At 42.3% G+C, this 22,352-nt stretch overlaps 1 protein-coding gene across 1 annotated transcript in view; it reads right to left on the bottom strand.

The window, feature by feature from the left end:
• Positions 1 to 21,086, bottom strand: part of TSHZ2 (teashirt zinc finger homeobox 2) — a 286,648-nt gene extending 265,562 nt beyond the window's left edge. The window contains exon 1 of the mRNA XM_022597393.2: positions 19,965 to 21,086. Coding sequence (XP_022453101.1) covers positions 19,965 to 20,004 — 40 coding nt within the window. The 5' untranslated portion in view covers positions 20,005 to 21,086. The remainder of the gene's footprint in view (positions 1 to 19,964) is intronic.
• Positions 21,087 to 22,352: the final 1,266 nt, after the last annotated feature.

The raw sequence follows: 22,352 nt of genomic DNA, 5'->3' as shown, positions 1-22,352 counted from the left end.
TCCTGGAATGAGATTTTTACCCTGGAAGATCTACACGGCAGCATCAGTGTTGGCTCAGCAAAGTTTCAAGCTCAAGCCCTCACCCCACAAATTTTTCTTTGCTCCTCGGGAAGTCAAGCCTCTTATTTTTGCCATGCATTTCTCCCACTGAAAATTAAAACATCTCAGTCTCACAGCTTGGTTTGCCGAATGTATTGTTTGTCACAGCTCTTGTTTTCATGATGCAAAAACAATAGGAAGCCCTTCCCCTCACTTTAATATTTTAAAAATTCCTTTAAATAAAGTTGTAAGTTTCCATTGCTACTGTTTTATCCTGGGGACTCCCCGTTAACTTGTCCAATTCCTTCCCTCCACTGCAGGAGAGCAGTTCAAAGTATGTGCCTGAGAATTCAAATTGGAGTTAAAAACGAGTATTCTGTTTATTTGTCAGAGTGCTGTGGCAGATTCAAAAGTTAAACCAAAGCACAAAACTCTTCTTGTGGAGTGGGTACTCAGGGGACTGTGGTCTAAAATGAAAATCAGATCATTGTTCAAAAAAGAGAGAAAAAAAAAAAAACAACCCTCACACAGTGCATTGTAACACATTTGAAAACATCTCTGTGTTCCTTAAATGTTCTGCTAAGAGTACTAACAGGTCAGTCCACAGGAAATGCAAGAATACGTTATAGTTTAATCAGGGCACATAAAACACTGTCTAGAATGTTATGTTGCCCAGGGGAATGCAGCGAGCAGGGAACATTTACAAACTCCAGGTCAGTCTCCCCATTACATCACTGTGAAAAAAAGAAATTTATGAGGTTAAATTATATGGATGTTATATATTGGAACTGTTAGCCCATTCCCACATGAGAATGTTGGCTGAAATGGCTAGATTCCCTGAGAGAAATTTCTAAGGCCTTCTATTGTGGACGTTCTTACGGTAACTTTCCACAAAAAAAGTGAAGACTTATTTATTCTTTGAAGATAATGAAATGAATAAAAAGAAAGAAGTCTAACCAAAAAAAAAAGCCCTAATTCCAATAGAGAGGGCACCTAAAATACTTATTCTTATTACTCTTCTCCAGAGATAATAATACAGAAGTTATTTTGTGGCGCTTCCTCATGGTTTATTTGACCTGTTCCTCATCTAAGTGATTGGAAACACAGATGTTGATGCTATAACTTTGCTTCCAGTAACTAACTCCAGTAACTAACTCCTCAAAGGACTCACATTTGTTTAACCGTAGTCACAAGATGATAAAACTTATTAAACATTTATGGGAGCAGCAACACAATTTTGTTGGTTTACGTCTTTGGCAAGATTGGAAACTCATACCCCCACTTTTCCACCTTCCTTTCACCTCCCTAAAAGAAAAAATCTCTTTGAGGAAGTTCCTGTACCTGAATTATGAAGATCCCCGCCCCCCTGCTTTACTTCTCCATCTGCGCCTGCAGTCTGACAGTAAACAGAAGGGCTGCCATGCTGATCTCAAAGAACAATAATTAAACCAAAGGGACAGCAGACAAGGTGCTCCCGTGGGATCGACAGAGGAAGAATAAAAACCTCACCAGGGAGCTGTTTTCTTATGATTGCGAACCTGCTTCTGAGATAAGCAAACATTCACATGTGTGATGTGCGTGCATTTATTCACTGAACAACACTCCCTAAGAACCTACTCTATCCAGCCCTGCGGACATAAATAACATGGGTATCTAAATGTCCCAAAGACTCCAGGAACCTTGGATAACTGTTCGTTCGTTCATTCTTTCATTCACTCACTCATTCATGTATTCAACAAAAACACCTACTGTATTCCAGGTACAGCAAATGAAATGGTCCCCACGATTTGAAAGTTTGTCAGTCCCTGACATGACACAATGTAGAAAAGGAAACAGAAATTACAACTGGTATAGAGCCTGCTTCCTGATATTATCTGTCACTTATACATTTCTTATCTAGAGCTGATTTTCCTGTGTAGGGGACATGGGGTGTAACTACGGCTCTGTTTCCCTCTCACCTTGGGCTGTAACCAGTAGGGCAGGGGCAGTGCCAAAGGGGCACCCCTGGGGAAATACATCATGGCACTGGAATACACACTATGACACTGGAAATACACTGTGTTCACAGGGAAAATCCTGAAGAGTTTTGTGGTGATTTCATTAGCAGCTTAGCCTTGGCATGGACATATACATATACTATGTCCACCACAGACACAAAACTCACGAACAGTAAGGGCTTCTTACTCTCGCCCCACCAGACACACACACTAACATCCACGACATATCTAATCCAGCTGTACATGAAACATATTCATGTCCACCACACACATAATATGCACAGATTTACAACTCAGATCCACAGTAAAACAGATCCACAGCGCGCGCGCACACACGTTCTAAGGAGGCTGCTGTTCTTGGTTGTGAAACGCATCTGGTACTACATGGACCCTCTAAACTCTGGGGTCCTATCTAATTAATATATCTACCCCCAGGACCAACCGGTAGGCCTCAATACATGTTCGCTAAACTGCATTACGGTACAGTGTAACCGTTCCATATGTTATACTGGAGGATTGACTATTGTTAATAATTCAACTTATAACACGGACAAACAAAAGGCCTTTCCTGACCCCACCCAGGCATGTTTAATACCTCATGGAGATTTAGCATCAGTAAGGCTATAGCTGTCCAGCTATGAAGCTTAATCATTATATACTCTGAGGACAAATGCAATTTCTTTTATGCTATTCATGGTTTGGTTTGGTTTTTTCCTTCTCTCTGTATCCCATCCCACCCCACCTCAAGGTGGCTAATGACAGTTTTCTTGACATACTAGGATTCAAGCCATGTTGATGACTGTCTCATTCATTATTGGGATTATTGACATATTTTATGTTCAGTTTACTTACTTCAAGCAGACATGTAGCAAGTGCCTACTAGGTGCAAATTAGCTAGTTGAATTTTTGGTTAGAGAAGTATACAACTCAGTAAAGACACCCAGAATGTTCAAAATATGAAATATTAGCTGTTTAAGTGATGTTTATTTTTCTCAACTCATTCTCTTGCTAAATGCAGTAAAATTCTCACAACTGTTATTCTCTACGTAAATTACTTATGTGACAATTGTAAAAATTCCCAAGAATATTCATTACAGGATTGTGTGTAATAGTGAAAACTTTAAAACATGCTAAATGTCTATTAACAGAGGAATTGATAAATCAGTAAAAATGTACATGCTTATGGTGGAATATTATAAAGCATATAAAAGAGAATTAGCTATATCTATTTTCTTAAATCTATCAACTCTTTCTCTCTTTTTTTCTCTACCTATGTACTTGCATACTGGGATAGAGACCCAAAAATAGAGTCAAAAAGAAAACCTTGTAAAACAAAGCATGAAACTATTTACAACTATATCTCAATAAAACTGGGAGAAAAAAAATTAAATTTTTTAATTAAAAAATTAAAAATTTTAATTTAAAAATAAACTTACAGTTAGTAGATCACATTGAAAACAAAAGCAAACAAACAAAAAATTTTAAACATATAAAAAAGAATAATAATACTCCTACCTACATATACGTGCAGGCAATACTGTAAATAATGTAAGATGTGCACACCAAATTCTTCATAGTGCCTATCTCTGGGGACAGAGAGAGGGAGAAAGTAACAATAGTTGAAGAACACCTATTATGCACCAAGCACTATTCTAAGTACTTAATAAGTGCCAACTTTTTAAAACCTCATTAATAGTGCTTGGAAGTAGGCACCCTCCTTACACTTATTTGACAGGACTGAGGTGCAGAGATTTTAAGTTTGCTTTTCAAAGGGAACAGCTTTATCCGTACAGTTTAATTCCTTTATATCTGAAATTTACTGACCAAGTGAAATAAGCCCACCTTATTACTGACAGTTCTCTCCTCTATTCCATCTGATTGATTTATTCCCATCCAATATCCATAAAGAAAATATTTATATTAAAGATGATAAAATAAGATAATTCCATTTCTCATTAAAATAACTGGTAATCAAGTGGCAAGGCAGTTTGCCAAACCTTGTATTACTACAAATGTTTCTTTCAAAATGTCACCCAAATAAAAAAATAAAAAAAATAACCCACCACCAACTAAAAACGATCGTTGATTTTTTTTCAGGAAAGATCCCATCATGATTTCTGTTGTAAGCAACGCTTTCCCTCTGAGATATGACCCCTTGAATTTCGTGATCATCTTTTTTTTTTTTTCACATTATTCAGAGTACTCATTTAAATGTCACCTATAATTAAATACTTACAAGTAAGAAACACCTTTGGAGGCCCTGACCATAAATATTACGAGGGACTCTAAAGGGGAAATCTGTGAGGGTAGCTTTGCATTTGCTAAAATAAATAATGGGGTAGCGTCATTGCATGTGTTCCATATTTCTGATGGCCAGGAAGAGTCATGGAGCCTACAAGAGATTTATGGGGAACAGATGAGCAGTGTCTGACTTCAGGACACATCCTCAAGGATGCTGTAGGAAGTGGGTGAGCACGATTACTTACTGAGCCACCCCAGATGGACTGTGTTGGGGATTTTCATGGATTTTTTTTTTTTAACCTCTGTTTAATAAAACAGGAATGGACTTATGAAAACGTGATTGTGTAAAGCTCAAGAAGTTCTAAAAATTGTTCTTTGTTTTTTTTTTTAATCTTCATAGTTTCCATTTTTTTAAATGGTCTTTAGATATTTAGATAAGGATGATTCTCTTTTTATCATTTTTTCCTTTCTTCCTTTTGCCACAATTGACTGACTTCAACCTGGAGGAAACCCTCAATTTCAGTTCATGCCCTTGATCTGCACATATTTATACTAGACTATGAATGTTTATGTGACTTTTTGCTATTAAACATTAAATAATGTGAGAAGCAACAAAACATGGTGTTTGATACTTGGGTTCTGATACGCAGACCCAGCGTTTAGTATCTTATTTAAAAGCTTGTATGATCTTCAAGTTACTTAAAATTTCCAAAACTAAATTTCCTTGTCTATTCAATGGGCCAATAATAATATCCGGTTCTCAAGATGTTTTGGGGAGAGACTTTATGTAAACGACTTTTACGTAGTCAATGCTGAGTAAATGTTAACCACTTAGTGTAGACTTTTGGTTTTGTGTCATCCAGGTCAATAAACAGTAGCCGTTATATGACAGACCATTATGATTAGCATCATCTTCATCATTGCTGCCATCATTATCTTGATCACAGTCACCTATGGAGGCACATACGCTAGACAGAAAAGGCTTAGAAGTCTGATTACTGGGAAGAATCAGGAAAGAATACAGAGGGGATGGATTAAGAAAAAAAAGAGGAAACATTGAAGAGAGGATGAGAAAATATGACAAGGGTAACAAGAAAGTGAAGGAGGTTCCAAAGAATAAAACCAGGTTTTCTGCCCTCTCCTCCAACAGTTTCCAAAATTTTAGAGAGTGTAAGAAATAAAGAACCAGGTCCGGGATATTCCTTTTGTTTCTTTCTTGTCTCTTGACTCTGGTACCGAGGGTGTCAGCCAGCTCCCTAGAGGACGGAGACTTTGCTATATATCTGCTGGACTGCCTGCCTTTCTCCTCTTAACCGAGGGATTCTCTGGACTCTGATGTTTCATGTTGTGACCAGGTAGACCGACACATAAATGGGTGTGTTTCCCTGTTGAAATACATTAGGGAAAATTGTCCCCACCATTTCTAAAAGCATAGGCAATTGCCATGAGAGAGGGAGAGCAAAGGAGACTCTACTCATATTTTTTCCATTGACTAAAAGCCAAAAGTGAAAATGGACCCTGGAAATAATTTTTTAAATGTTTAAATGCTTTGGCATTTGGAATTAGAGAGAGAGAGAGAGTGTGTGTGTGTGTGTGTGTGTGTGTGTGTGAAGAAGAAGAAGGAAAGGAGAAGGAGAAAAAGAAGAAAAAAGGGAAGAGGAGAGAACTTAGATATTTTTCTCCTATATCCTGTAATTTAAAGCCTTAGTGGGTGCCTAAAATTCAGATTCAGGGGCCTCATGCCATCCTATGGAATCAGAACCACTAGGCTCTGGCCTGGGAATCTGTAAATTTACATTTTAACAAGCTTCCCAAGTGAGGAGGACACCAAATAAAGGTTGAGAACCACGACTCTATTCCAGATGCAGAACCAGAACATTATTCCCAGTCCTTCCATATTTGCAAAATTTCCTGGGCCAGTAAAGACTTTCCAGAGTTTTTCTCTGATATCCTGGGAGGGGAAGTTCCTTCTGGTTTTAAAACCTTTTGAAGTATTCACGAAAGCCTCTGTTTTCCGGGCGTTTCTTTGACCTGAGTGTGACTTGGCAGCCATAGCTCACAGCTGGTTCATGAATCCCTTGCCCCGCTCAGGCTCTGGGCATCTATAACGTTCTCACATTTAGCCATCGTGCCCCAGCCTCGTGGTTTGCGCAATGCCCTCCCCCCAACTATTGCTTTCTTTGTAATAATTCCCTCTTTTATTTACTTAATTTTATTTTAAAATGAAAATTTATGTCATTCAGTCAGCGGAAGGCCAATCACATTTGCCGTAAGTGATGGTAATCAAACAATGAAAAATCCAAGTGTTAATATTTTGCTATTCACTGTTGTTTGCGAAAGTCTCTGAATCTGTGGTCTGCTCTTTCTGATAAACAAGTGGGAGAGAGGTGTTTAAGACAGGCTAACAGCAAGTGAGACTTTCTTCTTGATTAAATCAGAGGATTTGAACCAGTATTGAAAAAGGAATACTGTTTTCATTTCCTGCCTGCCTGCTACTTAAAACTATCTACCCCAGTGGTCTGAAAGCCCATAATGGGGCAACGGGGGCTTTAAAAACTTTTAGAGATGGGCTTACTTGCCTCATTAAAACATTGCATAGAGCACTGGTAGGCTTGGGAAGAGGAGATAGCCATTAGGAGTTTCCACTGGTGGAAATGATCATTCCAGTTAGTGTCTACTTTCCTGCCCCCGAGAGATGCACCTTTAACTCCTTGGGTTTTTTCACTTTCACTCCTACTAATCACATCACTATCATTCATTCTGTCCAACAATAGTTATTGAGCACCAACTCTGTGCCAGGCTTTTGGACACAAAGCAAATAAGATATAAGATCCGTTCAGGGTCACAAGCTCAGAGCCATGGTGATGATTTTAATAATTTACCATTTATCGAGCACTCACTGTGGACGAGGCACAGTCCTGAGTGCTTTACAAGTGTTCATACTTTGCTCCTCCCAAGCACCCAAGAGGGACTTTTCATTATCTCTAACTGATAAGGAAATCTAGGCATGGAGAGGATTATTAATTTGTTAATATATATAGTGACTAAAGTTTCTTGACCGCTTACCATGTACCACCATGTACTAAGTATGTTACCTGATTTATTTCAATGAATCCTTGTAAAAACCCAGCGAGATGAGTCCTTTTAGTAGGTCCATTTTGCGAATGAGGAAATTGAAGGTTTGGGCGGTAGAGGTGCCTGAGGTCACACAGCAAGGGAATGACCCACTGGAGAGAAATGGAAGCCCGGTCTGTCGACTTCAGGGTCCACCCGGTTGCCCTGACACCGTATTGTCTGATGGGGGTGGGGAGATGCAAGTCCAGGACTCCATGAAACGTGCTTGAAAGAGACTAGCCTCTCCCTGCACGGTCAATTCTAGAATCAAGGCAGCTCCAAACACTTTCCCTTGTTCCCACTTTAGCTCAGAAAATGGTAGACTGACGACTTTCAGTAAGAACCTTATGTACAACTAGAGGAAAGAAGCAAAAGAAAGAATTCGGGAAGATAGTAGGATAAATACAGTCAGGCTTTTCATATACAGGTTTTAGTATGCTCTTCTTTCTCACTCATACCCACCTGCAATTTTCTGTACATCTTGTCTACCTTTACACCAAGTTTCTCATCTCCTGGACCATCAGTCTGGTCCAAGTCATCACCAGGTTTTGACTAGGTTGATACAGAAGCCTCCAAAATGGTCAATCTGCTTGCAGCCTTGGTCCCTGAGAAGTAACATGGCAGCCAGCATGATCCTGTAAAAACCTAAGTCAGATCCTATGTCTCCCTCGCCCTGTAAGGCTCCCCAGTTCAGTGAGAACCTTGGCTCCTTACGCAGCATCTCGGTTCTAGAGGTTTGGCGTCTGTCTATCCCTCTGTCCTCATCGCTCACCCTCTGTCCCTCGTCTCGTCACCCTGGTCTCCTTGCTGCTCCTCCAGTTCCTGCAGCAGCTCCAGCCCCAGACCTTCCCGCGCACCTGGAACCATCTTCCCCAGAGACTTGCCCTGTGCTCTCTGCCACCGTACTCAGAGCCCAGTTTCAATGTCACCTCCAGGGAGAGGCCTTTCCTCACTATCTCATCTAAGACGGCACATCCTCCTGTGACGTGAGGCCCCTCAGCCTCCTTTAATTTTCTCTGTTGCACACACCACCCTCCGGCGCGAGGCAACGTGCATCTGCCTGCTTGTTTGGGACCTGTCTGCCGCACAAACGTTAAGCGTGAAGAAGGCAGGCCTTCTGTCATTTTTACTCAAGCCTCTAGTTCCAGCACCTCCTACAGTACCTGGTACACGGCAGACCTTCAGTAATATCAGTTAAATAAAGATCTTAGGACAGGCAGCAAAAATTCCCCAATACTCTCTGCTATCCCCAATCTCTTTGTCCTAAGATATTCCTTAACAGGCACCAGCCAGTCTCCCTTCTTTCTTCTCCCAGGCACTTATCTGAAGGTGACAATTAAAAAGCGAAGAAGAAGGCGTTACCAGGAAACAGCCTATAGCCTTCTCCTGTTAGCTTAACAACCCCTAAGCTCTGCGGCCTTGGGCCCGAGGGGATGAGCACAGGCTTCTGGTGGGGGAGGGCTGGGAGCCTCTGGAGGCTGCGGGCAGGAGGGCGCAGCACCTGGAGAGCACAGAGGGAGAGAGGTCGACCTCTGGGGTCAGAAATGAGGCTCCCCAACCCCTTTGCCTCCATCCGGGTCTAGGCTTAAGGAGAAAGCCTACAAATCCATAGTATCAGCAAGCACCGTCTATAAGATGAATGAACAACATTCACTGCAGAAAGGTGAATCCCTGCTCTTCAGCTGAAGGCGGAGGACGTCATGATGAACAGAATACAAGCTTCTAACTAAAATCACCGTCTTTTTGTCATTAATATTTCCTAAATTGATAAAAATTCAAAGTGCAGCTATGATCGTGATTGGTACGGAGGTCTGCCAAAAAATTTTCGATGCGTAAAAGAGATTCTTATACTCGAAATTAATTAATTAGTATACAAAGTAATACACTAATTAAAGTATTTATTCATTCACTTATTTATAGCCTCATTTATTCATTCGTCAGGAAATATTTATTTAGTGCCTAATAGGTACCAAGGACTAATTCAAGTGCCTAGATTTCTCCCAGAATTCCTACAGAAGACAAAACAAAACAATAGAAAGGACATAAATTCATTTACGGAGAAGATGCTATGTAAGTGCCAGAGACTGCACCAAGGGTTTCATCTATATCCCATTGTCTGATCGTCACAACCACAATGTGAGGTGAATAATATCATGTCTCCATTTGACAGGTAAGGAAACTGAGGTGCCACAAGGTTAAGGGACTCCCCTTAAAGCACACTGGTGGCTAGTTAAGTAGGGAGGAGCTGCAGTTGGATCCCAGATTTGCTTGGTTCTTAACATTTGCCTTTCCACAGCCTCGTGGATGGCACCCATCCCTGCACCTGTCAATTCCTCCATAAAGCCTGGGCATGTGTTTTTACCTCCAGGTGTCACCTCTATTATTCTAAGCATCCTAGTCTCCATCACTGAGGGGCGAACTAAGTAGATTGAATGGATAAACATACCCAAGTCCACCACCGTCTTTGAAATACAAACAAGTACCCCTGTTCTACTAATAACCCAATTAGATGACATCACTTTCTTGCTTGAACCCCTCCAGCGATCCCATCACACTTAGATGCAATTCTAGGAGGCTACACATGATCTGCCCCGCCTGTGTCTCCTCCTCATTTCCTGCTACTCTCCCCTGTCTTCATCTGCTTCGGCCACAGTGGCCTCCTGTGTATTCCTCAAGCACGCAAGACATTTCTGGCCTTAAGGTGTTTATTGCTTCATCTTCCTGGAACGCTTCTCCCAGATCTATGCTTGTCTAGTTCTTCATTTTCTATTCAGGTCTGATCAAATGTCACCACCCGATTAATACTACCCCCAACCATTCTATGTAAAATGGCAACCTTCCATCCCTCTCTAACCTACTAATCCCAATTCATTTTTATGAAATGCCATTAGAACTATTCAATATTATGTATTTATTTGTTCGTTGGCCTCACCATTTGTTGTTTTGGTCTCACCCACAAGAATATTAGCTGGGTGGGAGTAGGGACTTTTCCTACTGCCACATTCCAGCACCCAGATCAATGCTTTAGCACACAGGAGATGAACAGTCAACATCTGTTGGGTGAATGGACACATGAATGCACACACATACACACGAAGAGGAAGAGCTGACTTTATATATGGTAGATGGCACTAAGATTCTAGTTGGGGACGCCACAAAAGGCAGCATTCTCTGTCAGTGTTCTCAGTACCCTCCCCCCCCAGGTTTAGACATCACAACAGATGCAAGGGAAAAACAATAGGAACTGAGGGTCCTTCCTTGGCAAATCACTATGACTCTTCTAGGTAAACTACCACAACAGATTATGTGCATGGGTCTTGGAAGCAGAAAGTTTCAAACCAACCTCGGTCACTGCATGACCTTGGACGAACTGCTCTGCAGGTTATTCAGATCCCCATCAGTAAAATAAAGATGATACTAGCATCTAACTCAGGAATGTTGCAAGACTCCACTCAGATGTTCCCTCCTCTGGCAGGTCTCCTCTGACCATCCACACCATTGTTGCCCCAATCCTGCTCTCATATGTTTGTGTTTATAAAACAATTGTTATCATAGAGCTTTTTACTATATGAAAGTTATCTTTTTTTCCTTTATTAAATTACTTGTATGTTCTCTTGCTTCCCCCAACTGGAGGGTAAGATCCCCAGGGATCACACCCATCCTATTAACCTTGATGATCCAGGTGACCAGAACAGGACCTGGCATGTAGTAAGAACTCAAGAAATAACTGCTGCTTAAATGAATGACTGTAAAATTCATAACGTACTTGGTAAGATGCCTGGCATATCATAAGCACTTAGGTAGTGGCAGATATCATTATTACTGTTGTTGTTATGGGTTTTGTTGCTGGTGCTATAATTACTATTCCTTGGGAAAGAAACAATTTTTTTTTTTTTTGAGTTGGGGCAGGGCTCCAACCTATCCAGTATGAGTTTTTCTCAGAAAAGGCTAAAACACTACTCAGTGATTATATTTCCAGTTTTAAAAATCAAAACGCATCCAAGTCTGATTTCTTTTGACCCTGAACTCCTGGTCCCATAATAATTGGCAGGTTCCTCATTTCCCTTCTGGTATACATTTTTCATGGTCTGGTTATTTGGGGCAAAGATACACTAGCTCTGTTAGGTGTGGCCCCTAGCAGTTTTAGTGCATTCTCTCAGCTCAGGACTCATAGCGTCCTTTCCAAAATCCTGAACCTTAAGAAGAACTATGATTACCCCCATCTTGTAGGTTGGAAAATGAGGAGATTTGAGCAGCTGGTATAAGCATACACACCCAAAAAAGTAGACCCAAGGATTTGAACTTGGGTCAGTCTGACTCCTGAACTCACATTCTTATTCTTTGAGTAAGGTTATCTCTCGAGCTTGCCCAGGGCAAGTAGGGTGGCAGAGCTGTAACCAGAACCCAAGTCATTTCCTCCTATTCCATGGTTCCATCCACAGTCCAAAACCTAATCCCAAGGGAGAAAGCAAGAAGAAGGGCACAGCTACAAACCCAACTTTCTAATAAAGGAAAATAGCTAAAGGCAATTCTGATATAAAACATGCTTATATAGCTTTTCATTTCGGCATTTTTTTCTGTACCAAGTGGTACCGATCACATAGAATAGATTTAACTCTTCTCTACAGCATCATCTTGGCCCAGAAGCTATTCATATCTCCCTGGGGTATAAGAGAGAGGCTTCTAAATACATAGAAAAGTCTACAGACCTGATTAATTGAAGTGATTTAAAGTCAGCCCCTTGCAGTTTATATAGAAATATGTATATGCTGCCGCTCCTACTTACACAAATCTCCCCTATAGAAGACCCTGACCTTCTGTTTTCTTTTTGTATCTCCCGCGTCACCAATCACCAGATTTCATGGATTTTTCATGGCGCAGAAAAACATTTAAGGAAGTTTCTTCTAGATTCATTACAAACACAATGGCCGCTGCCAACTCTGTTTTTATCTCATTCTGCACTTTGTAACTATTTTCATTAAAAATAATAACGTGGGGACTTCCCTGGTGGCACAGTGGTTGAGAGTCCGCCTGCCGATGCAGGGGACACGGGTTCGAGCCCTGGTCCGGGAAGATTCCACATGCCGCGGAGCAACTAAGTCCGTGCGCCACAACTGCTGAGCCTTTGCTCTAGAGCCCACGAGCCACAACTACTGAAGCCCGTGCGCCTAGGGCCTGTGCTCCGCAACAAGAGAAACCACAACAATGAGAAGCCCGCGCACCGCAACGAAGAGTAGACCCCGCTCGCCGCAACTAGAGAAAGCCCGCGCGCAGCAACGAAGACCCAACGCAGACAAAAATAAATAAATTAATTAATTAAATTAAAAAACAACAGTAACTGTGTTCTGCCCACCTTAATATCTAAACTGTATAATTTCTATAGAAATGACTTAGATGTAGCTTGAAGAAGAAAGCTCAGGGGTGATTTCAGAGTATTCACTCAATTCTGAAAGCACTCAACTAATTAAGACCAGTGATCTTAATTTTTGTACTAAAGGAAACTGCAGCACGCTGGCTTTCTTAAAAAACCCACCTTAGCGCCTAGCAGCTTTACGGAAACATGAGGTTTTTCCTTTGGCATAAACGGACACTACAGCTTTTCAATTAAATTAGTCTTTGGAGAGAGATGCAGAAGAGATAAAAAGCTCCTTAAAAATCTTCCCTGCTTCACTGTCTCTCCTGTGCCGGGTGGGGGGGGTGGGGCGGGATGTACAGTTAAAGTGCAACGCTATTTTCTCCTTACCCCGCTGAAACAAAGTTTTCGATCTTGAACCCTGAGCTGGCTGTGTTATAGATCTTGTTGAGGTTTTGCTTTTAGTTTTCAAGCCCATATTTGGTTTTCTAAAACTGTTTTTAAAAGGGGGATGTGCATTACAACGTCCTGTATTTTTGTACATCCAGAGAGAGCTTTGTTAGACCCTGCTTCAGGTTGGGTAGTAGTTAGAGGGATATTGAAACTATTTTTTTAAATTAACACAAATGGAAAGGAAACTCTCATTTAGATGAGCAAAATTCAAGACAAATCCTTTCAAATACGATCCAGGTATTTTTTTCCCCATGTAATTTCTCTAAGCTCATTATCTCTAAAACTTTTGCATTGTGCATTCCCTGTTGTTAAGCACAGCTAAATAATACTGATATATTAATAATAGGATTAGCTAGCCGTGCCCCCTGAATTTTAATTTCTAAAATTTTAAACAATTTTAGGCATCACTTTGGCATCACAAAATGTTTGAGAATGCCCAGAGGACATCTTTTTCTGTAGAGGAAACACAAAAGACCGAAAGAGGCAACAATTGGAAATTCCACATGGCTGTTTTAATGACTTTCGAATCCCTCCAAATTATTTAATCATTTCACCCACGGAGTTTGCTTTGGAAACAAATATATCAGCAATTCCCCCTTGCATCTGAGATTTCTTCTCTGTGTGGCTGTGTATGTATACAATATCTTTGGAAAGGACCTGAGTCTGACGGTTACCCTCTGGCAAAACGAGTAACACAAGTACGGCCACGCTGCTGAAGACGCTCCAGATGCATGTCCAAGTTAGATGAAAATCCTCTGAGTTTGCAGACATCGCCCAGAAGTGGATATCTGGTCTCTAAAGTCTCTGCTTTTTTTATTATCATTTCTTAAAGACCCAGTGTATCTTGAAACTGACTTTCAATGTTAAGCCTATCCCTTCTTCTGAAAACAAGTTCCTAAAACAAGTGACTGACAGGTCAGTAGCAGGAAAAAAAAAAAAAAATTATAAATCCAGTGAAAACAGTGTAGTATGCTAGAGGCCTGTAACCGTAGGGTGGTTTTTCTCCCTGCGATATCCAGGTAATCAAGCAAACACTCTCAACGACCTATTTCTTATGTGGTTAGAATGACTAAGCTCGTTCATAATCGAAGAGCTGCTTGCCAAAGGTCACCCTCAGAAACAGGAGAATTTCTAACTTTAAGTGGAACTCAGAAAACTTAAAATAATTTTAAACATACAAATTGTTACAAATTACTGAAAAATAGATTAAAAAAAACCCTCTTGCAGGGTGAAAAGGTTCTAGGAAGGTAGAAGGATGAGATCTCCCTGATACAGACTGTAGGGGAAGACATTCTGTATTCATCCCAACATTAGAAAATGAAAATAAATTTCTCCCAAAGAAATAAAAATAAAGCAGCATTGTCAACTTGTGAAGCAATAAAATTATTTGTGTGCCAAGCTTCTTTTAATATCACTGTGATTTTTTTTTTCATAAAAAGTCTCTCAATTTGTTGTAATTAAATATGTAATGAAAAAGCACTGCTTCAGGGAAGCGATGCAAGACACTCTCTGTTAGTTTAATGCTTTTCCAACTGACTTTGCATCAAACGAAAATGATACTCTGTGTATGCCTGGTCTTAATATAGAATTTGTTAGGCAATTTTGTGTTTTTTAAGGGGGACTTGGGTGGACACAGACACTGCCTTTGAAATAGTGGCTGAGTCTTCCCAGACCATGACATACTTAAATAAAATTGATGGTACAGATACAGTGATGGAAGGGAAGCACCACTCAGGACATTTAACTCGTGTCAGCTAATTACAGACCCGGCATAAACGTGAACAGGGCCTAGGTTTTCTTCCTGGCTGATTTCCCTAAGCTCAGCTGCGGTGATGAGCAGAAGTGCATCATTTCAGTGGCCTTAAATAATGCCAGGCTCAGTGCCCCTTTAAAACCTGCTCAACTGAGAGTACAATTCCCAAGCCACTGGAAAGATAAACAGATCAACCCAGGTATTATCCAGTTGGAGAAATTCCGTCAAATGAGTGAGAAGTCAGCTGGGATGAAATGAAAGCATAAGCCTCTGTTGGAGAATGTGACAAAAGGCAAGATGTTGCCAGGGACAGATCTGCTAAAGGTGCCTAGGAGGTATTTGTTGGGTGTGAAGGTTTCCCGAATGGTAGCAACAGAATCAAGGTGACTGGGAGAAAAATAAATGTAAGGTGGGAGAAAAATAAATGCAGAGTATTTCTGAGGAATGCTTCTACCCTCCTCAAAAGTCACCTCTGATGTCCAACCCCCAAGCCTCAAGAAGATTTTCATTGTCGAGAAGTTTCTCATGCCCCCTCTTCCTTACCTGGCTTCCACTAGAACTCCCTATCACTTGCAGTCTGCTGGTTAGGGTTAATGCATTGTGTCCTGATATGGCAGATTTAAAATGAAATCAATAAATGCCTAAAACAAATGGGCTTTTGAGATGTCCCATTCAATCTGGGTCTTTAAGGGTGAGGGGAGAGGAGGGAGAAGGAAATCATGAGGGGAGTGGGAAAAGGACCAGTTAAGCAATCAATTTCTATCCAAAACACTGTGTGGAGGATGTGATTTCAAGGTACCTGTCCTTTCTTTTTTCAGGGATCTGCCTTAAATAACAAGAATAGCCTTGAACAGTTCACACTGCTGAGCCCCTTTGGCGGTGGGGGTGTGTATTTATTTTTTCCATTCATCTGTTAAAAATCATACTGTTTGTGTAAGTGAAGGGGTCTATAGCATGCGGTATTTAAATCTTCAAGATGGGAACTTGTCTTTCTGAAGTGTGCTTAAACAAAGTGAGAGTGCCAGGGTCGGGACTCCACCCTGATACCTATTCTCTTGAACCCCATTCCACTTGCCAGTAAATTAAAGGTAAACTTCACCCTGAGCTGTCTGACCCCTCCCTGCCCTGCTGGTTTACACTGCTGAAACCTTGCCCACTAGTCCATTCATTGTCATCAGGAGGTTGAAAGGGAGATCGCTCAGGTCATCTCTACACTCCACTGCCGTATTCCGAATTGTCCCTGCTGAATATGTTTCCCATGTAAATAACCTGTGCTATTAAGGTGCAAATTGCAACTTTTAAGTAATGATTGCTAATAGTCTAATGTTTACTGCCACACAAGGACATTCATGAAAACAAAATCTGCATTATTCATCTCCATATTAAATAAACAAAATAAATTGAGGGAGCTGTTCTCTCCTGCAAGACTTTCCTCAGATCTGGATTATCAAATAGCTTCTGAGAGTCAGCAAGAAGAAAACATTTAATCTCTCTGAGTAGGCGGCAGCAGACGCCTATAATTTATATATACATTAGATATCCGTATGTATATGATGCCCGAAGATCTTGCGTCCTCTTGCAATTGGCTGGCATTATATAAAAACAAGAGTTCAGGATGGTGAAATAAATTATATATTACACATGTGTATGTACAGAGGCTGCGACAGATTGTAGAAAATAGAAGGGTTACAGTGTAAGTCTACAGTTTAACATTTTTAACTACCCTGCGTCTTGTAAAACACAAACAACTCAAAACACTGCTCTGTTTTACTTTACCTTTCTGCCATCTTCTCTAACTTCCCTACAATGGATAGGGAGAAAAGATGCTGGTACAGAATCCTGCAATATTTTCAGGTAAAAGTACATGCGTTTTAGTGGTGAGTGAAATATACATCCAAGGAAGCAATCACACTCACTCATACATACACAAACCCCTGGGGTACTGCAGGCTGCTTTCTAAACTTTTTTCCTTGCCCGAAGTAATAGTATGGTAGAAAAGCATAGCTTTAGAAAGCCAGGAAGAATGACATTTCGGAGGGAAATGTTCTGACTTAGCTGTTTCCTTAAAGAGAACTGCCTACCTCACAGCCCTTCCCTTAAAGGAGGGAGGAATATAACCAATAAAGACTAACGTCCCCCATCACTTATAATATCATCTCGCTCATTCTAACCGCATACCTGCTTTATTAGAAAGTTCCATAATTGATTCCTTGAAACGTGGAACTTAAAACTAATAATGCAAAGGAATCAAATTGCCTCAAAGAGTTCTCGGGGAAGAGAGTCTCAGTTCTGATTCACTCACAGGCTTTTTCGATGTTACATTATTCATTCCTCAAGCTAGAAATCAAGCTTTCAACATCAGCCCATGGGAATAATTACTTACAGTCGCGCATTGTTTAATTTTAAGCAGTGATAGAAGTTAGTATGGCCACAATCCTAGAACCCACCTTGTTCTTCTCCCTGGATGTTAACTGGCTAAAGAATCTCGAAGTGGCTAACTTTACTTGTGAATAACCACGTCAGCTAAAACAGAGTGCAGCATCGATGACTTCAGATGAAAGAAATATTACATGAAAAAATACCTGCTTTAGTAATATGTGAGTAAATAAATACCGTAAGAGTGGCCTCATTGTGTACTAAGTGAATTATTCCCTTTCAGCTTGACAAGGGCTTCCACTTCTTCCAGTGAAAATAATAAAAGCCATGAAAACAGACACATAAAGACACTAGGAACACAATAGGCCAGAAAACTGAAACTACAGTCAGAACTTTCTAACACACACATGCACATACAAACACTACAGTAAATAGATAAGCTAGCTCCAATAGACACCAGCTTAATGAAAAGGATCTAATTTAAATAATGTGATACAGCATTGTGTTACGTACACCTGGATGCTCATTGATCAGAGCACAATTATAATCAAAGGAGTGCAGTTCTGAGCAATGCACTTTTTGTAATGAGCTGACCAAAGGAGACATGTCCAGTCATTCTGGTAATTTAAATTACTGCCTAGTTGTTGGCCTTTACCGGAACAACAGGGGGAAAAAAAAGAGTAATTTTCAGGGCAGTATCACTTCTTGCTGGACTGTTGCCCAGGGTTCTCTTTTGGGACAACAATAAGGACGTTATCTCTAATAATCTAGCGATACTTAAATTTATGTTGCTAGAACTGGAAGAAGCAGGCTCAGTCCTCCTGAGTCTAAAAGGCCAGTGCACACCCCAGTGCTGTTCAGATTGCAAAGCAATCTAAGTTTTAAAAAATAAGTGAGTTAAATGTAGAAAGGGACAGGGGTAGGAGGAAGAAATTGTTTGCAAAAGAGGTAGCTAGAGTTGAAAAAAGAGCACTTCATTGACTAGGCAAGTTCTAAATAGATACGGTACTAAAAATACCTAAATTATTTTGCTCTTGGAAATACATGAATCAAAGCTTTGTAAATGATATTTCCCCATGCAATTTGAACCAATCTATACACGGTTACGGATCTGCGCTCAGAAGGGAAGATAATTGTGGATATCTCAAAGCACATGTACTGCCATTCGTGCTGGAATCAGGCCACGATGGAGGATGAGCTTGGTGGTCCAGCATGTTCAGACACAAACACCCACTTTGCCCAGATTTGTGACTAACTTTGGATTTGCTCTGAGGGTGGCTTTTCAAAGTTTATGAAAGTGTTCCACCAAACTTCTTCTCCCTAATGTTTCGCTCGAGTTGGAACAGAAGGAGATATTGTGGGGGGTTCTGCAGAAGACCCGCCTTAACTGATGCTGCCTAAAGCACGAGGGTAAAGACAGAAAGAAGGGGGAATAAAACTTAAGCTTTTTGCTAAAGCCCGATTCAACTGAAGGACACAAAGACATAAAAACGCCCACATTAAAAGCCAAACAAGATAATAATTGTGCATGTCTGGCTCTGAATCTAGAGGGCAAGGCTTGCGTCACTGGCACTCTGAGTTACCATGGTGAGTGATTTATTGATATATATCAAGAATGAATAGATCAAAGGCAGCGAGATGACAGGTGATCAATCAAATGTCAAATCAAAACTAGCAATCAAGTGGAAAGCTGACTTTTCAGTGGGTGGGTCTGGGAGGAGAAAAATGAACTTTCATATCACACTTCCGAGAAGCAAAACCCCAGCATACTATTAAAAAAGCAATTAAGCAACCCAAAAGGAAAAAAAAAAAAAAAACCCTTTACAAGATCTAATGTACTGATCCATTAACCTGTTCCTCTCTTTTTCTTTTGGAGGAGGGGTGGTAAGTAAGAATTCACATGGGATAGTTCCTACTATACAAATCAATTTACAAAGTTTGCAACTCACTCTGGGCAAAGGAAATCCAGAGCTGTTTCAATATCAAAGGGGCATTTTTCTTCCCCTTTTTTAAGAGAAGGGAGAGTGTTGATTAGATTTCCAAACGTGGATCCTCTTAGAAAACATATTCAAAGGTTCGTTTCCTGGGGTGGTTTTTTCCACCTTGGTGATCAAAGCTAAACTCCTATGGCTCGCCCCAAAGCCAGCCTTGCAGCCCGGGGCTGGGTCACTGCTCACACTTCAGTGTCCCAAACCCCAGCCAGAGGAGACGCTGTCCCTCGAGGCCAGAAGCCACTGGCACTGACCACGCGGAGGGATGCGGGGGTGGAAGGACTGTCTCCCCACTCCGCACCCCAAATCCTCAACCCAACTTTGGCCCGAGAGGCAAGAAGCAGACTGGGAGAAAGTTAGGGGTGGGGTAGAGGGTGGAGGAAAAAAAGTTTAAGGAGGGAAGGCTTGGTAGGATAGCTTCCCCCAACACCCCCAATCGGAGCCTGGAAAGGGGAGGATTTGGGAGACTGGAGAAGGCGAGAGAGGATGGGGTTATGAGCCGGGCAGAGAGGGGCACCCGGAGCGAACTCCCCCGAAAGCCGAGGGGGGTGGCGTCCTGGGGCACCCGGGGCGAGGAGGGCGGGCGAGGAGCTCGGCGCACCGGGCAGCCCGGCCGGACAGCCCCGAAGCGGAGCCGTTTCTCTTACCTGCCGCCCGCTTGGGTGCCTGCTGTTTCCTCCTTGGCATCGCTCTACTTCGCTCCAGTCCCACTTCTGGCGCCCCAGCCCCGAGCCGCGCGCGGGGGCCCGCGGTCTCTCTCGCCTCTCTGGGTCTCCTCCGCCTCCTGCCCGGTGGCTCCTAGGGCGTCACTCGGCCTCTGTCCCCCTGACGATCCCCCCTGCAACTCCTCCACCACGGGCCAGAGACCCCCCTCTCTGGGTGGCAGACACGGACGGCTGTGCCGGCTGGTTGGAAGTAGAGGTTGGTTCTGCCTTGTTTGTTTGTTTGTTTTGGATTTTTTTTTTTCCTCTCTCTCTCTTTTTGTTTTGGCTTTTTGGAATTTTTTTTTTTGGTTTGTTTTTTTTTTTTTTTTTTTTTGGTGACTGTTGAGACACTTGATTTCTTTATTAAACATCCAAGACCGGGTTCGGATGGAAGGGACGAGGGACGCACACGCGCGCGTAAAGATAAGGAAAAAAAAAAAAGGCAATCCTAGGAAGGTAGTGGTTTCTTCTTTTTCTTCTTCCTTCTCCTCTTTCCCTCCTCCTCCTCGCCGATCTCTATGGCGGATTCGCGCTGGGGGCAGAGAGATCACTCACTGTAGGTTTGTGGCTGCTGTCGGATCCCCGTCTGTGAGTGATATGCTAGAGGACAGGAGCGGGTTTGGGAAAGACAGAAAATCTGGAATTCACACACACACACACACACACACACACACACACTCACACGCACGCACGCACTCTCGCTTCCTCTCACACACTCACACCCCCCACATATGCACACACACACACACACACACGCACGCACACACACTCTCACACACACACAAGACAGGGCGAGGCGATGCCAGCAAACATCGATCCTGCTGAACAAACTGAACATTAACAAACTCCTCCTCCTCTCCCCGCGACCTGATGACAGGGAGAAATTTACTCCCCAGCCGCAGAACGCCAGGCAGAGGGAGTCTATTAAAGGGACAGTGTCCCGCCGGGGAGCAGGGCTGGGGGCGGGGACCCGGGCGTGCCACCGGGGCTGGCTCCGCCGTGCGCCCTCTTCTCTGGTGCGGTGACGCGCCACCCCCTTTCCACCCTCCCCCCACCCCCGGGCTCGGGGACACCCCTTGGGGGAGGCGTGAGAAGGGAGGGGATGTGGAAGAAAGGGGGCGGGGTGATGGTAGGAGACGCAGGGGGCCAGGTGAGCTGAGCCGCAGGGACCATTAACAGGACCATTAACCATATTAGCAGCATGAGAACTTATGTCCCTTTTGGGCAGGGAACGGGGTGGGCACCTTGGAGTGATGACCACCATCCTCTAAATCTCTTAATCTAACCACAGAGATGTCCTCCCCACCGCCTTAAATTTAATGCCCTTGCCTCTCCCACCTTCCTGCTAGTCCCTGGACGGTCATAAAAACAAGAATCTCCCATCTGTCTCCTTGATAGTTTAATCACATAGTCCTCTTTTTGTTTTGTTTAAATAATATTTATTGAGCACCTACTATGTGCCTATTCTGGAGACACAGCAGCCATACAGAAAGGGAAGATCCTGGCCCTCTCAGTGTTTGTGTTCTAATGAGGAGCAGACAAGTCGCCCCCAGATATCCAGTCTTTGCTTAAATGTCACTTTCTCCCAGAGGCCAACCTTACTTAAAGTTTCACACACACATCTCCACTCCCCATTCCATTTCTCTATTTTATTTTTCTCTACTGGGCTTACCAATGTCACACATATTATCACATGTATTATATACAGTTTTCTATTTTTATTGTCCAAATTTCCCCTGTAGAATATAAGTTCTGTTGGGAGGAGGGGTTTTATATTCCCAGTGACGGCAAAGATCACAACATGTAGTAGGTGCCCAATAAAACATTTGAATGAATAAAAGGTAAGCAAACCAATAAGATAATTTCAGAGTGAAAAGCTCCAAGAATTTGTTACAAGAGGGTTCTGTGACAGTGTCCGAAAGAGGGGGTAGCTCTAGCCTCAGTGCAGGAGATGTCATTTGAGCCAACATGTGGCAAAGGCCCTGATATGGGCCAGGTACCTTTTGAGCTGCTGGGGACAGGCTGAACATGGACCCTGCCCTCAAGGGACTCTTGTTCCAGTTGGAGAGACAATTAAAGGGGTAAGTGAGGCCTGCTGGGACAGGGGTTGTACTTAGAAGTGGGGGCCGTTAACCTGGACTTGGAGGAAGGGAGGATGTTTAGTTACGAGGTAGGGCTTCCTGGGGAAAGTCAAGTGAAAGCTGAGTCCTAAATACGGAGGAGTTATAGGCAAAAAGGGAGCTCTGACAGCATGTCCCCAGAATAAAAAGCGAGGCATTGTCTCAGTCTTTCCAAGGGCTTCTCCTTCCTGCATTAAAATGCCCTGAGGCC

The sequence above is a fragment of the Delphinapterus leucas genome, chromosome 15 (assembly GCF_059928025.1).
Source record: "Delphinapterus leucas isolate spDelLeu-1000000601 "Yukka" chromosome 15, BTC_Dleu_Yukka2, whole genome shotgun sequence".
In the NCBI taxonomy this organism is placed as follows: domain Eukaryota; kingdom Metazoa; phylum Chordata; class Mammalia; order Artiodactyla; family Monodontidae; genus Delphinapterus; species Delphinapterus leucas.
The sequence above is the reverse complement of the archived record's forward strand: the minus strand, read 5'-3'. Positions and strand labels throughout refer to the sequence as shown.